General features: G+C 41.2%; 1 protein-coding gene across 1 annotated transcript in view; it reads left to right on the forward strand.

Annotated features, from left to right (window-relative positions):
* LOC126203726 (dehydrogenase/reductase SDR family member 11-like) overlaps positions 1-13,271 on the forward strand; it is an 85,397-nt gene extending 72,126 nt beyond the window's left edge. The window contains exons 4-5 of the mRNA XM_049938098.1: positions 8,845-9,003; positions 13,148-13,271. Of these exons, the coding sequence (XP_049794055.1) occupies positions 8,845-8,863 (19 nt within the window). The 3' untranslated portion in view covers positions 8,864-9,003; positions 13,148-13,271. The remainder of the gene's footprint in view (positions 1-8,844; positions 9,004-13,147) is intronic.
* The last annotated feature ends 3,441 nt before the right edge of the window (positions 13,272-16,712 follow it).

The following is a 16,712-nucleotide window of genomic DNA, read 5'->3' on the forward strand; positions in this document are numbered from 1 at the left end:
TTATTGCTATCTCATGACTGTTCTCATCTGAGTGTGTAATACGGCCGACGACGTGTACGCTAAGTAAAAAAAGCGAAAGCTACCCAATACCAGCCGAGATCAGCTACACTCCTGGAAATGGAAAAAAGAACACATTGACACCGGTGTGTCAGACCCACCATACTTGCTCCGGACACTGCGAGAGGGCTGTACAAGCAATGATCACACGCACGGCACAGCGGACACACCAGGAACCGCGGTGTTGGCCGTCGAATGGCGCTAGCTGCGCAGCATTTGTGCACCGCCGCCGGCAGTGTCAGCCAGTTTGCCGTGGCATCGAAGTCTTTAACACTGGTAGCATGCCGCGACAGCGTGGACGTGAACCGTATGTGCAGCTGACGGACTTTGAGCGAGGGCGTATAGTGGGCATGCGGGAGGCCGGGTGGACGTACCGCCGAATTGCTCAACACGTGGGGCGTGAGGTCTCCACAGTACATCGATGTTGTCGCCAGTGGTCGGCGGAAGGTGCACGTGCCCGTCGACCTGGGACCGGACCGCAGCGACGCACGGATGCACGCCAAGACCGTAGGATCCTACGCAGTGCCGTAGGGGACCGCACCGCCACTTCCCAGCAAATTAGGGACACTGTTGCTCCTGGGGTATCGGCGAGGACCATTCGCAACCGTCTCCATGAAGCTGGGCTACGGTCCCGCACACCGTTAGGCCGTCTTCCGCTCACGCCCCAACATCGTGCAGCCCGCCTCCAGTGGTGTCGCGACAGGCGTGAATGGAGGGACGAATGGAGACGTGTCGTCTTCAGTGATGAGAGTCGCTTCTGCCTTGGTGCCAATGATGGTCGTATGCGTGTTTGGCGCCGTGCAGGTGAGCGCCACAATCAGGACTGCATACGACCGAGGCACACAGGGCCAACACCCGGCATCATGGTGTGGGGAGCGATCTCCTACACTGGCCGTACACCACTGGTGATCGTCGAGGGGACACTGAATAGTGCACGGTACATCCAAACCGTCATCGAACCCATCGTTCTACCATTCCTAGACCGGCAAGGGAACTTGCTGTTCCAACAGGACAATGCACGTCCGCATGTATCCCGTGCCACCCAACGTGCTCTAGAAGGTGTAAGTCAACTACCCTGGCCAGCAAGATCTCCGGATCTGTCCCCCATTGAGCATGTTTGGGACTGGATGAAGCGTCGTCTCACGCGGTCTGCACGTCCAGCACGAACGCTGGTCCAACTGAGGCGCCAGGTGGAAATGGCATGGCAAGCCGTTCCACAGGACTACATCCAGCATCTCTACGATCGTCTCCATGGGAGAATAGCAGCCTGCATTGCTGCGAAAGGTGGATATACACTGTACTAGTGCCGACATTGTGCATGCTCTGTTGCCTGTGTCTATGTGCCTGTGGTTCTGTCAGTGTGATCATGTGATGTATCTGACCCCAGGAATGTGTCAATAAAGTTTCCCCTTCCTGGGACAATGAATTCACGGTGTTCTTATTTCAATTTCCAGGAGTGTATATAAATCTTGCTCAGATATTGTAACTCAGTCTTTTATCGTGCAATTTAAGATAGATGTGTGCTGTTATGCTCAGAATGACAGCAACCAACGCCGTAACAGTAAAGTAAAGAACTTAATTCCGGACTAAGTTGATTATTTCGGTGCAAATTGCTTTCACTCGAGCTACTAAATCTTTCAAACAAGTTATGTGACTTTGTGTAACTGCTAAAGAGCCAGGTGGTGCCTCAGTTGTAAGTACTAATGTACTAGAGAATAAAAATGTCGGGTCAGTTTTGTGTGAATCCTTGCTCAGGACGATATCGCAAAATCTAGCAGGTCATAGTAAAGACACCTCTCACAGGTTCTCCAATCACTGGACCAAATCAAAGAGGACTCTCTCACGTTCTCCGATCACTGGACCAAATCAAAGTTTACAACAGTAACTATAACAATGTTGTGTATAAAATATTCACAGCATTCTTGGCACATTAGCAGCTAGTTACTTCTGATGAAGGTGATGGAGGTAATGGTCGAAAATTTATCTTTATACTCTAATCTGATGCAGCAAGAAAATAGAAAATATCTTAAACATAATGTCGTCACAAGAAACTTTGTTCCTATAATATAGGGTGACCAAACGTGCCGGAAAACCGGGATTGTCCCGGTTTTCATCCCTGTGTTCCGGTGTTCCGAAAATTTGTTTCGGGACTCTCAGAAGTCCCGGAATTCAGTTTTTAAATACATTTCGTGAAACTTTCTCAAATTTTAGTGATTTCGCTATATTAAAGGAAATCAAAACAAGAAATTAATATATTTTAGCTTATTTGTCTAAAACCTCCGTTGTCCCATTCTAGTAATCACAGTATCAGTATTGATACACTCAGGCAATAATTTACTTTGAGCGGTACTTTGGCCAACAAGTAGTAAGTTGTATTATTGTAACAGAGCTACGAAACTGTCCGATTGTCGCGCCACTTACACACACTCATTGTCAGAACAGTGTAGTAGTTGATGTTTTGTCAGCAAACTGCAGTAGTTTTTTCTCACATTAGTGGTATTATTGCTGCAGTACTGTGAAACGCAATGCCGAAACGTGCCTGCAAATTCAGTGACTGTTATTCCAAGGAATGGAATTTCACTAAGCAAGGTCGTTTTGATTACGAAGCAGAGTGTTCCGTATGTAACTGTTTTATTAGTATGAGTCATAGTGGACGTTCCGACATAGTTGATCACATCATGTCAAAGAAACACATTAACAGATACAGTGCACCGAGCTGCAGTGAAACTCTACAACGTCAGTCAAGTGAAGAGACGAAAGTTCGGGCAGTCGAGCTTATACTAGCCTACCACACGGTAAAACAAATGGTTCAAATGGCTCGGAGCACTATGGGACTCAACTGCTGAGGTCATTAGTCCCCTAGAACTTAGAACTAGTTAAACCTAACTAACCTAAGGACATCACAAACATCCATGCCCGAGGCAGGATTCGAACCTGCGACCGTAGTGGTCTTGCGGTTCCATACTGCAGCGCCTTTAACCGCACGGCCACTTCGGCCGGCACACGGTAAAACATCACCAAACTTATAGATCTAGTGATTGTATTAATAAGCTTAACAGCATTATGTTTGATGATTCTTCCATCGCAAAAAAGTTTAGTTCAGCAAGAAGTAAAGTGTCAGCCTCAGTGAAAGGAGTTATTGCTCCACTGAGTGTAAAGGAAAGCCTTGAATACATCAAAAAGTCTTCTTTCTACGGGATATCCACTGATGCCAGCAATCATAAGGCCACTAAAATATTTCCGTTTGTTGTTCAAACGCTCAAATTCACATTTCCGTTTGTTGTTCAGTTTTTCGATATTAATCAGGGAATTCAGACCAAACTTTTTAAGGTGAGTTCCCTACCTAATGAATCATCTGACGAAATTTCAAGATTTTGTATGAATACTATCGAAATGTTTGATCTCGAGAAAAATAAATGTGTGCCATTTTGTGGAGACAACACCAACACAAACTTTGGTGGTTTAAAAAGGCAAGGCAAATGCAACGTATTTACCAAATTAAAGGCAACATTGCATGATAACATTGAAGGCATAGGGTGCCCTGCACATGTTTTACACAATAGCGTGCAGACATCTGCTGACAGTTTAAGCTGTGATGTTGAGACTATCGTCATGAAGGTATACTCACACTTTTACATATATATTGTTAGAACAGAGAGGCTTAAGGAGTTCTGTGATTATATGGGAACTGAATATATGAATGTAATGTGTCACTCGAAAACTCGCTGGTTATCACTGTTTCCAGCAGTTGAAAGAGTAATCTGCCTGTTTGAACCGTTAAAAGATTCTTTCCTAAATGAAGACAAAGCCCCCAAAATATTGGTTCAGTTTTTCAGTAACCCTTTAAGTGAAGCCTACTTATGGTTCATTCACAGTCAGCATAGCACTTTGCAGCATGGGATAGAGGAAATTAAGGGAAGCACGAAAAGTGTAATAGAGGTAAATGATGTTTTGAAAAATACTCTGGAAACTATTACTAAGAGGAGAGAACAGCAGTTCATTTCTTTTAATGTTAAATCTGTCCTTAAAAGAGCAGAAGTATCAGAAGCAGCGAAAAGGAGTTTTAGAGAAGAAGTTAACAAGTTTTTTGACACTTGTGTAGAATATCTCGGCAAGTGAAGCGCCTCATTTTTACCCTCATCGCCGGTGTTTGATTGGATGTTACTGAAGAGAGTGCCAAAATGGGAAAGTGTTGAAGAGACAGTTTCTTATTTGAAGAGTAAAGAGATTGAAATCGATGATTCCATTCTCTTTGATCAGTTCGGCATACTGACAAATTTTGTTGAAGAAAGTCTTCACAAGTGGAATGATGAAAAAAAAAAAAAAAAACACCATTGGAATGTCATGAGAGGTGGGTGAGTTTTTTTAAAAGCTGTGACTGTCTTCAGCATTACTCTGAGTTGGCAATAATTGCAAGGTATTTATTTGCAATCCCAGCCCATAATGCCAATGTGGAAAGAATATTTTCGTTCATGAATATGCAGTGGACTGATGGAAGAAACAGAATGGAGGTGGACTCTCTTGAAGCAATCCTGCAGATCCTGTACAACTACAAAATGGATAGTGCCGAGTTTTAACACTGTGTCTCAAAGAACAAAGACATGATCAAGAAGGCTGGAGGCAGTGAAAAATACCCTTTTCTCCAAGGACAGTCAATTCCATCTACAAGTGCTCAGTAATATTAAATCTCATGTTAATATTAATTGATTAAAAGTTGAGTGGCTGTAAAATTTGGTAAAATCGTAATACATTTCTTTATTGCTGTATACGTTTATTAAATGTCATTAATTATACAGATAATCTAGATTACATCAATCTTTTGTATCCTCTTATTAGTTATAATAATCGGGTTAACAAAATGTATCAACAAAACTATAACATTTAAAATTAAGAAACCTGGGTACATGTGGAATGAGGTGTCCATTGACACCTGGGTGAATGTGTCCCGGTTTTCACCGAAAATAATTTGGTCACCCTACCCTATATTGACTTGCAGTCCACTCGGCAAATTGTAGGGAGTCTACTGTTTTCTTCTATGATTCTTCCCACATCACCTCGTATACATCTCATCTCTGTGCACTGTAGTCGATTAAGGTTTCCAATCCAATTGCTCTGGATGAGAAACTATTGCCACCATCCACAAAGTGACTATATCTGACAGCTTTTCCAGTTGCACGTGTTACCTGTCTCCTGTATACCAATGGCTTTATCTGCAGATCACACAGCTAATGAGACATTGACACCTTTCCATCAGTTGATTTCACATTCGCCTTCCCACATTTTCAGGACACCAAGTGCCATCCTTGTTTCAAACAAACGATTTCACTTTACAAATGACACAAACAGGCTGTAGAGTTACTGGTTTACGTATGATAGTTTTACGCAGAACTGACATCGTGATCACACACTTCACGTCGTTGTTAATAACTTTACGTATACGAGAGTTAACGTTACTGACATTTTTTTTTCCAAAATGAATATCCACATGAGTGCAGTCCAGTTTTTATTCGTAGAAATGAAGTTGTGTAAAAATAATTGTAGGCGTTAAAATTGTATTTATTATCAGAAGAAAATTCGTTGTAAATATCTGTGAAGAAACTGTGGCAGAACTGTCGCAGCACAGACAGTTCTGAATGTGGAGGTAGCCAGGGCCGTAGCAGTTGTTCACAGAGCGTATTGCAACTTCGGCTGTCATAATTTTTGTCACAGTCGTATCCTGTGAGATACAGAGCCAGTGACAACTGGCAGCTAGCACTCGTGACTTCCCGAAGTCGGTGCCTCGCCCCAGTGAGACCTATGTGGAATCCTGTAAGCTACGGCCGAATCCTAACCCCGTAGGATACGGACACAAAAGAATTCATGACATTTAGATGCTAGTAGGCATTGATTTACATCAATGCGGAAGTTGAAAATTTGTGTCGGAGTGGGATGTGAACCCGGGTCTTCTGCGCACTAGGCAGATGCTCTGACCACCAAGCCATCCGGACACAGTGGTCTTCGAAACTGTATGGACTACCCTGGCACGCCTCCCGTCAGGCCAAAATTCTCAACTTATCCATACATTACTGACGTAGTGTCACCTCCCCCCCCCCCCCCCCCATTATCCTCATTAACCCCTGCGTTTATCCGATTCCTGCAAGAGTTCGAGGGTGGTGTGCATCTGCACCTGAAGGGATCATTGGCCAGCCTCACCTTAATTACGTATGTGATGTTTGTTCTCTCAGACATGTCCGAAAGGATCCGGTTGAGCGCTTCATACCCTCAGTCAGTGATGAAAGTCTGTGCGAGAACCATATGGTGTGTCTGAGATTCGTCAGAGTTATATCTTTTTAGATTTGTGTATGGTATGCACAATCCTTTACTTTTTCCTTTATATAAGTAGTCCTTGTTTATCTGTTTTTTCTTGCCTTTGAAGACCATAAATCTATCTCTTACTTGATCTAGGTAAATGAAATGGGGCGTACCTGTTATGTACCAAGTTGTAAGGCAAATTACAGGACGAATAAGGAAAACGGAAGTAAAACAGATTCAATTAAGAATGACACAAGTGTGCTCTTCTACATTATTTATTAAAACACAAAATCGGGTGCGATAAATGTAAAGTACTTGTAGCCAGTGGTGATGAATTCAGTGCAAGTGAGATAAACAGCAGTGTTAATTCATATTTGTTCCAACTGTGTTGTTGACAGGTAACATCTGTTTCAAACACTAGTATTTGATGACAGTGAATATGTTTTCCTAAGCAACGCAAGTCACGGAGAAATGTTGAAACAGTTTCTGGAAACACTGTACTTTTTTCTGAGATACGTGCTTGGGGAAAAGATGTGAACGAAATCGCTTAAAAATGTCACATTTTGCGAAATTTTTCATATACAGTAATATAATAAGGATCAACCGACATGTAAATAATAGCGGACGGAAATTACTAAAATTTTCCAAGTAAAATCAGATTCTTGTTTACTGCTTAGTCTCTTCCTTAATAGTTTTCCCTCGTGAATGTTTGTTCTTCTGTACAACGAGATTCAAAAGCTGTATTTTTTTTTTTTTTTACATTAGATCAAGATCTAAGGCTGCAAAGATCGAAAACAAAGCGAGAAATCGCCTTGAAGGTAATTTTCATTTAAAGCAATATTTCCGAAGAGTTTTTATTTCCCCTTTTCAGTTCTTTTACGGTGTAATGTAATATACGTGAAGTGCACCGTGTATGACGGTTTAAACGTCTGCAGCATAGTTTCATACTGGAAGTCGCACCGGAACTATAATTGCCATACCGCTTGTGCCTGTCAACAGAACTCAGACTCTGACGTTACTAGAAGAGTTGTACACCTCCTTTCACGTATGCTGGAGCACAGTCCATGAGGACAACATAGGCGAGTCTGAAGTTACGGCGCTGTCGTCGTGATAAACTTGGACCCTCGCAGCACTGAATATCAAATCAAGTACATTTCAGCCATCTAATTTCCAAACTGTTATTTTATTGGGCTATAAGTTTCGGTGATTTACTAGCTATCCTCAGGCACCCTACCGACGTGTAGGAAGATTCCAACCTCGGTTCCGATCAAAATAGGGTCCAGCATTCAAAGATCGGCATCTGTAGATTTCTGCTTGATACAGTGACCACTTCAACCATCATCAGTAGTCAGCAGATGATGATTGAAATGATCGCTATTTTAATCAGAAATCTATAGATACCAGTCTTTGAATGCTGGCCCCCATTTTAGCCGGAATCGAGGTTGGTATCTTCCTACATGCCGGTAAGGGAACTAAAAAAAAAAAAAAGGGAAATGAGCGTATGGCGTCGTTGGTCGGGATGCCCCTATTCGGGGAAGTTCCTTCGCCAAGTGCAAGTCTTATTTCATTCGGCGCCACATTGGGCGACTTGTGCGCCGGTGATGAGGATGAAATGATGATGAGGACAACACAACACCCAGTGTCCCAGCGGAGAAAATCTCCAACCCGACCCGGAATTGAACCCGGGGTCGCTTGTATGGGAGGCGAGCACGTTACCACCTAGCTAAGCAGGCGGACAAGGGTCTGAAGATAGCTAGTAAATCACCGAAATTGATAGCCCAATAAAATAACAGTTCGGAAATTAGACAGCTGAAAGGTGCGCTTGATTTGACATTCTGTACTGAACAGCCGAGTCCTCCAACCCTCTCTGAAAAGATGGACATACAAAGTCCCGTAGCACTGGTTACAAGTCCCGGGAAAAAACCAGACAAATCCATATCCGCGTTCAGAACCACGTGCCCTATGTGTCCCATGTGTGCTATCCATGTTACTCTCTGTGACTGATTGGATTTGAGAAATGGCGGAAGGGCCATGCTGTTGCAATCAGCGCCTCCCTGTCAGGTATGTGATGACTACCATAAAAAACCTATGACAGAAAAAGTGAATGTAAAACAAAAACATCTTCGAATAGTTCACAGAGAGTAGTCCACAAAACACGATTGAATGCTAAATTACTCATAAATTAACATTTTTCTTACACTCTGAAATTATACCCACTAATAGTGGCGTAGTGAGACAATATATTGATTAGTTTATCTGTGTTCTGTATGTAAGCTTGGGCATATATGTGTGTGTGTGTGTGTAGCGCGTGTGTGCGTGCGTGCGTGGCTTGTGGCTTTCTCTCTCTCTCTCTCTCTCTCTCTCTCTCTCTCTGTGTGTGTGTGTGTGTGTGTGTGTGTGTGTGTCAAAGAGAGAGAGAGAGAGGAAATTTGAATTTTCATAATTTGAATTCTGTGACTGTACTTACTTTTTGTGTAACACGTCTTCTTATTACAGGAAGTTTCTCCAGGATTAGTTCAAACTGAAGGTGTGTCAAACGAAATGGCTGTTATTCCAAAGGATTTGGCTGACAAATTCAAGGATATGCCAGCCCTGGAATCAGGAGACATAGCGGAAGCCGTTGTTTACATGTTGTCCCAGCATCCTCGCGTTCAGGTGTGTTACATACAATATAGAATCAGTAGGCTGCAAATTTGTATGCATACTATTTGTGGATTGATAACTTTGCCTAATGTTAACAATTTCTTATATAAAATACTTTAACAGTCAAGATGGCAATATTTTAACAGTTATTGGTGACAGGTTTGAGCTCAACAATCAGTCATCTTCAGATCAATTAACAAATTAGTGCACTGTCTATCACAAAACAGTATGAAGAACACATTGTCATTAATAGAAATTTACTAAAATAATTTGGGATTTCGTCCATCTTTTCCTAGTTATGTCGGGTAGTGAGATGTTTATAGGGTAACTATCTAGTATTAAGGAATCCAACAGCACAAATCCAGGCACTTCTGTGACTTTCCATAAAGATTACCATGGATTTATGTTGCTTAGCTAGGAGGCTTCGTAGGGAAAACTGGGGTATGATCGGGTAGCTAAGGAGAAAGGTAGATAACAATGACAGTTTTCATTGCTGGGACTTCTAATTAATTTCAGTGATAGATAAACAAGGCATGAACAACACATATGAATTATGAGGACATATTTTGATGGACTAAATTATATTTGACATAACTCAGCGCTATGCAATATACCCTTATGCAACATACACAAGTACTCTGTGGAGAACAAACGGGCGATGTTCCATTTTCTGTCTGAGGCATGAGACCACCGATACGTACACAAGTCATCTTCGATCCAGCCTGTGCGAGCCTCATGGTCACACTTTATAAACATTTTACCCAACATATGAATTTTTTGTTGACGAGATGGTCTCTTTGCTAAGAAGACAAGGTGTTTCATTCCCATCTTCAGAAGAGCTGCTTGCCTTACACGTCTTCAGACTCTTCTGACCCTTTTTTACGTTATAGATCCGGAGTCCTCCAGAATTTCTTTTAACCCGGCGGGAAGACGCTTTTCTTGCACTGAGTTCAGTTTTGCTGGGAGACTCTGTGACTACGGCGCATTTTCCTCTTCACCTGGTTGGTCATGGTCCGTCGTAATGAGGAACTGGCCTTACACTCTGCGGTGATACACTGAATTAGGACAGTGTTCGTATATCAGTCGACGGATCAGGATGTGAAGAAGAAGCAGTAACTGACTCTGTCGTATTCTGTGAATCTGGCATTATTCTCTCTGTTGTATCTGATGGTGCAAATTCCTCATTGCCAAATGGATTTACATTAAGCGGGAAAATACTCGTCTCTTTAAATCCAAATAGGTCATTTTGCATTGTTGCTGTTCTCCTATACGCAAGTCCGAACAACTGAGCTATCTGGTACTGGGTTACCATCGTTCCCACGAGACTAATAAGCCAAGTCTCAATTTCCTGACCGTATAAAGCGCTTAATGGTCCCAGCTCAAATTAAAATATACCTCTGCAATAATGGTTAGTTAATCAAATTATTAGTGACAAAATTAATCTACAAATGAGCGCAAAATAATGTAAACTCTAGATATAATTGTTAAACTGTAGTTATTAAGACGTGCACATACAACTACTACGCCGTTAAAAGCATATACTTAACATATTACAAATATAAGTTATATGTAACGAAGTCATGGGGTAATGTATCAGATAGTTCCGGTTTTACACCATTGCTCCTACCCGTTTTACCCCTGCTGTACCTTATCTGCAAAATTCCTTCTGCATAAGAAAGAAGGTGAAGAATCGTTAACATGGCATACGTTCATAAAACCTGTTAAAAAGTCTTTCTAATTATATTACTTGTAATACGACTGTGTAAGTCCCTTACTGAATACAAACATCACGAAATAACGTAAACAACTACAAAAATCTAACAAATTATTTTGCTCTACAACAATGCGTCTGACGCTACCAAGTCTCATGGCGGTAATGAAATTGCTGGCTGTCTTCATGGTATAAGGCCAAAAAACAATGTTACCAAATATGTGGGGTCCCAGTTTCACCACTATATCCGAGTATTTCCCAAACTTTCCTTACGTGAGTTGTTGCCTGTAGCGTATCCAGGTATTCCGCATCACGTACTTACTGACAGATCTGTCACTTTCCATTGAACTGTGTTGCGTTTCATAGACAGCGTATTTGCAAGTGCTGTGTGTGGTATATGTGGCTTCCATGTTTTGGGCTGGCGGAACCTTCGATCAACAAACATGTTGCATGCACTTTGATCATCAGACTCTTATACGTGATGTTTCAGTTTTATCCAGACTACGGCGACTTTATAATAAATAATACAGACAATTTAGATCTGGAACTAACATTTTAGCACTGTATTTGAGGGTTTATGTGCACCATACCATGTGGGGTGCAAAGCTTGAACTACTGTAGTCGGCATGTGTAACTAAACGCATAAGTTACAGCCACAGTATCCATAAAGAGAGGCACATGCGTTTTTCACTGTTGTAGAACAATAACAGAGCAATTTAGACTTTGAAACAACATTGTGAAACTTAACTTGAGGGTCTCTCTTCCCTTGCAGCAAAGTGGGTACAAAGATAGAAGTGTGAAAATGAGAACATCCAGAATGGATTGCAGACCTCGCATTGTAGATGGGACAAATTCTGACAAACACACACCAGATCGCTAAGCTCACCGACTTCAAAACTAGAGGTCTGAAGCATCCATTGTCGCCTTGAAAGAATTACAAGGATATTTTTCTAAACTTTTTGACGGCACTGCCAATCCCACATCTGTTTTCAAGCTGTTTCCGAGACCGTTTGCCTTTTCAGTTGAAAGCAGCCCTGTGTGTTTGTAGATGTAACTGGCTGGTCTGCAGCGTAATTCCCATTTCATAGACAAATCCGTTTATGCTAAAATTCTGCAGGACGTCTACTTGTTTTCCTCAAGTGCAGTTTCCACATCTCCGTAATTAGATTGCAAAAGGGATACAATACTTCGATCACCATATGTGTGTGAGAGGCCTTTTCTCGATTATGAATCTAAGTAAGTCAGATTTACATCGCAACTTGAGTGCAAATCGTCTGCGTCTGCCTACAAGCCGACAGTTTGTACCAGATAAAAATTATATTAAGTATTCAGCATGCCAAAAATAATTAAATAACACAGAAAATTTGTTTTGTATTTGAGAAATGTGAAATTCAAAACTAAGTCATTTGCAGTGTGACTGCTTTGCCATTGAAATGCAGTGTGCTCACAGTTTTCCCCCTCCTAATGCCTAGACAGCGTGATGTGCTGGTGGGGGAAGTGTGCATCAAGGCTGAGCGCCATGGCACACACACCAAGACACAGCTAGTGAACCGAATTTTTACCACACCTGCTTCAGACGACGAAACCACTCTTCGTTGCAGTGATGTTCGTAGGTTGTCACAATTCTAGTAGCAAAGAGGAAGGTGCATTGGAAGGAAAATTTCGGCGCACTAAAAAGAGATCGTCAAGACTCACAGCAGGTACTCATAGCCATCTAGTAAACATAAAGACCTGACAGCTGGTTCCTTAGCCACAATAATGTTCGGCGCTACCAATCAAGTATTTACTTTTATATTTAGTTGTAACAGGCTCCAAAAATTCTAGGTCATACGTCTTGTGTCTTCAGGCATTGCTGCTTGTGACTATGCATCGCTTATACAGTGACTCGTCTGGAAGGTGAGTAATTTTCAATGAACAAAGGGCTACTATGGTCGTGCAATTGTTAATATGCTCAGTTATCAGAAAACATCTGAAGAGAAAAATGGTATAGTGAGTGGATTCCACTGATAAAAACATGAAACAAATATGATGGAGGTTATTATAAAAAAATTGGGACTGTCTTGTAAAAACTAGGGCTGTTTTTTAGTATTAGGCTAATTGTGGTCTGTTACGGGTTCCAACTCCTTCTTGGGTTGCCAGGATCTCGTTTTCCTTTTGGTTTAAAGTTCCTATTCTATTGCACTCCTGAAAATATCTTCATTTCGTGTATTATCTATTCTTTTTCATTCCTTCGCCGCTCTAATAAATCTCATTTTTATTTCTTGTATTTGTTTTCCTTCCTATTTATTCAATACCAATAATTCACTTCCGATCCACTTCCATAAAATAGAGAGGGCAAATTTTTTTATAAAATTGCAGTCCTTTTTCTTCAGTTGTTTGAGCGTATAAAGGTATAAAACTTAATCATTTGCAAGACCTTAACACCATTCTCACTTCTTGTTGCAGGTGCACGATGTAATTGTGTTGCCAACAGGCCAACCGATCTAAGATAAAGATACATCCTGTATCCATCTGTTAAAGATTGCATAGCACCAAATATTTCTTAGTGCTGATGTGAGAACAATAATGCTATATTACTATTTATAATTGGAAATGTTTTATACAATAAATAGTTCCTTGTTAAATAGTGTGTCTCTGTGCGTTATTTTTTTATACCCAGCCAGACTTCCCACAAATAGGTACAAGTATACTACATTTCAGAATGTTCGTCTACATCATGCGAGTTTGTACATTGTATTTGATAACTTATGTCGTTCAAACTTGTTTCAAGGCAAGAGGACGTAGGTAATCGATGAGTTTCATGCCTAGATTATGACATATTGGACTTCCAGTCCCTCTGTGGCAAATTTTATAAGATGAGTGAAAGCTGCTTCATCAGTAGACCCAAAAAATGTTTATAGGACGACAGCCGAAATTTCTAAAACTGTCGGTTCAAGTTTTCAGTGCTCTTTTAGGTCCACATTGATAAGCGCAGGCTAACACTTTGCAAGTGTTATTTAGTATAATGTGCCAAATATAGCTACTAATTTAGCTATAACTTCTGCACAAGTACGTACAAGGCAGGAACTGAACAAACAGTCGATTTTTCTCTTTTCACACATAAACACTTTATCAGACACTGAGTAGGTACTTCATATTTTTGTGTTCCATATGTTGTTGTTGTTATCTTTGTGGTCTGAAGACTGGTTTGATGTAGCTTTTCGCGTTAGACTAACGGAACAAGTTTGTTCATCTCTGTGTGGCTACTGCAACCTCGAATATTCGAACTTTCTTGAAGTATTTAAACCGCAGTCTCCCTTTTTTTACGACCGACATCTCCCTCCAGCTCCAAACTGACAGTTCCTTGATGCATCACCATATCTTGTCAGTCGCACCCTTATTTTTACCCAAGTTTATCTATGAATTCCTTTTCTTCCCAATTGTGTCAGTACTTATTCATTAGTTATCGGAGTCACCCGTTAATCGTACACTTGTCAATTCCTCCACACAAATACCTTCAGGAAAGACTTCCCGTTACTTCAGTGTTAGTAAATTTCTGCTTCGTAGAAATGCCTTTCTTGCTTTTGCCAGTCCACATTTTATATTCGCTCTTCTTCTCACGTTGTCACTTATTTGCCGCCCAAATAGCAAACATCATCTACTACTTTTAGTGTTGCAATTTCCTAATTAATTCTCTCAGTATAATCTGATTTAATTCGACTACGTTCCATTAATCTTCGTTCATGTTTGTTGATATTCATTTTGTAACCACTCTTCACGCTTCAACATTTCCTCCAAGTTCTTTGCTGTCTCTGACAGAATTACAGTGTCATTGGCTAACCTCGAAGTTTTTATTTCTTCTCCCTAAACTTTAATCCCCATTCCAAATTTCTCGTTGGTATCCTGAACGGCTCGCTCATAGTACAGATAGAGTGACACAAGGGCTACGCTCTAACTATGTCTCGCACCTTTGCCCAAGTTCTGCCTTACTATCAATTCCGTCGAGTCTTAAAACCGCAGTCTGGTTTGTATACTAGTTTCAGAGAACCTTTCTAAAGTAGGACCACCTGAAATCAGAGAAAATCAGTTACTATTCAGACAATATAGTAAAATACTGTCGAATCCAACTCTTCCCAACGCTAGGGCCTGACCATATGGAAAATAGGTGAAGAGGTGTTGTCCTGCGATCCAGGAAAGTAATGGAAAAGATTGTGGAGTATACACAAAGTCAAGAATAGAAGCCTGGTTGACGATACAAACATACTAGCAGAGAGCTTTAACCTTTTGGGAAGAGTATGGAATACCGTAAACCGCTTGAGGACAGACGTCAGAGAAGGTAGGAAGATTATGACGATACGGAGACTCTCGAACGTCCTCCAGTGCCAGCGTGAACTCAACCAATCGATGGACGACCTGATCGAGTGCACTCTGCATGGCTTTAATGGTGAACTTGAGGGCACACATTAACTCCGGATAATGCCATCGAGTGGCCTAAAAATAAGTCTTATTGTGTAAAATTTTGTGTTATGTAGTACTGACTCTGTGTTATTTTATGCTCTAATCTCTTTTAGTATTTGCCTTGTAAATGCAGAACGAATAAATAAAAAAAAGATCATAGGACATCACAGAATAAATTCTGTGGTACTTGAGGGAATAAGCTGAAGTGGATGAAAGAGATTGGAATATATCAAACAAGTAATGGAAGATATTGTGTGTAAGTACTACTCCTAGTAAGGAGTTTATGAGTTTGGTGCAGAAGAAAAGTACATGGCCGACCACATCAAACCAGTGATAAGACTGAAGGAAAAAGGAAAGCATATCTAAGGTATTCTGAAAAGAAAGGAATTTTCGTGCGCCAATGTTTCTCGAGTAATGGGACAGGAAATCAAAAACGTCAGGTATTGCGTTAGCAGGGGTGCTAATGTAATTAAGAATAGGAGCAACAAGGATACAATGACAGCTCGTGTGACTGCAAATGCGTTATGGAAACTTCTCTTTCTTTTACAAACAAATTTAAATTAGTGTATTACTAGATGACCCTGGAAGTCTGCCAAATAAAAATTAATTTGACAATTCATATAATTCTCTAGTATTGTTCTTCCGAATTCTAAATATGGACAAAAAATGCTGTAGTCAAATAAAAATGCCCGCATCTCGTGGTCGTGCGGTAGCGTTCTCGCTTCCCACGCCCGGGTTCCCGGGTTCGATTCCCGGCGGGGTCAGGGATTTTCTCTGCCTCGTGATGGCTGGTTGTTGTGTGATGTCCTTAGGTTAGTTAGGTTTAAGTAGTTCTAAGTTCTAGGGGACTGATGACCATAGCTGTTAAGTCCCATAGTGCTCAGAGCCATTTGAACCATTTTTTTGAAATAAAAAGCTTTACGAACAATATGCAGTTCTGTCTTACAATTCACGAAGTACCTAAAATTTTACTTGTTTTCTTGAGTGAATTGCGTCCAAGAACATAGGAACGATAGAACCACCAGAACGAAAAATGTAAGTAATAACTAATTGAAAATAAAGAGCAGTGTAACAGAGATCACAAACTTTAACTACAATTAATACGAGGGGCATTCAATAAGTAATGCAACACATTTTTTCCTGAGATTAGGTTAGTTTTGTTCAAGATTCCAATACACCATATTATTCCCCACTCTTTTGGCTACAAAACCCTATTGTTCAACATTTTCTCCGTTCAGTGCGACGGCCTACGTCACCTTACTGGGAAAGCTGCGTGTCCGCGTTGTACCACTCTACTAGTTGACGTGGGAGCCATTGTGTTGCTAGATGAGCAACCTCCCCATCGTCCACTTACTGCTTTTCCAAACGGGTAGAAGTCGAAAAGTGCGAGATCCGGGCTGAAGAGTGGATAACGAAGCATAGTCCAATAGTTCTGTGAGCTGTTCTCGAGCGCGCAGACTTGCATGAGGCCTTACGTTGTCATGGACAAGGAGCAGTTAGTTTGCATTTTTGCGGCGACGAACACCCTGGAGTCGTTTCTTCAATTTCCTGAGGGTCGCACAATACACTTCCG

This window comes from Schistocerca nitens, chromosome 9 (genome assembly GCF_023898315.1).
Source record: "Schistocerca nitens isolate TAMUIC-IGC-003100 chromosome 9, iqSchNite1.1, whole genome shotgun sequence".
Lineage (NCBI taxonomy): Eukaryota > Metazoa > Arthropoda > Insecta > Orthoptera > Acrididae > Schistocerca > Schistocerca nitens.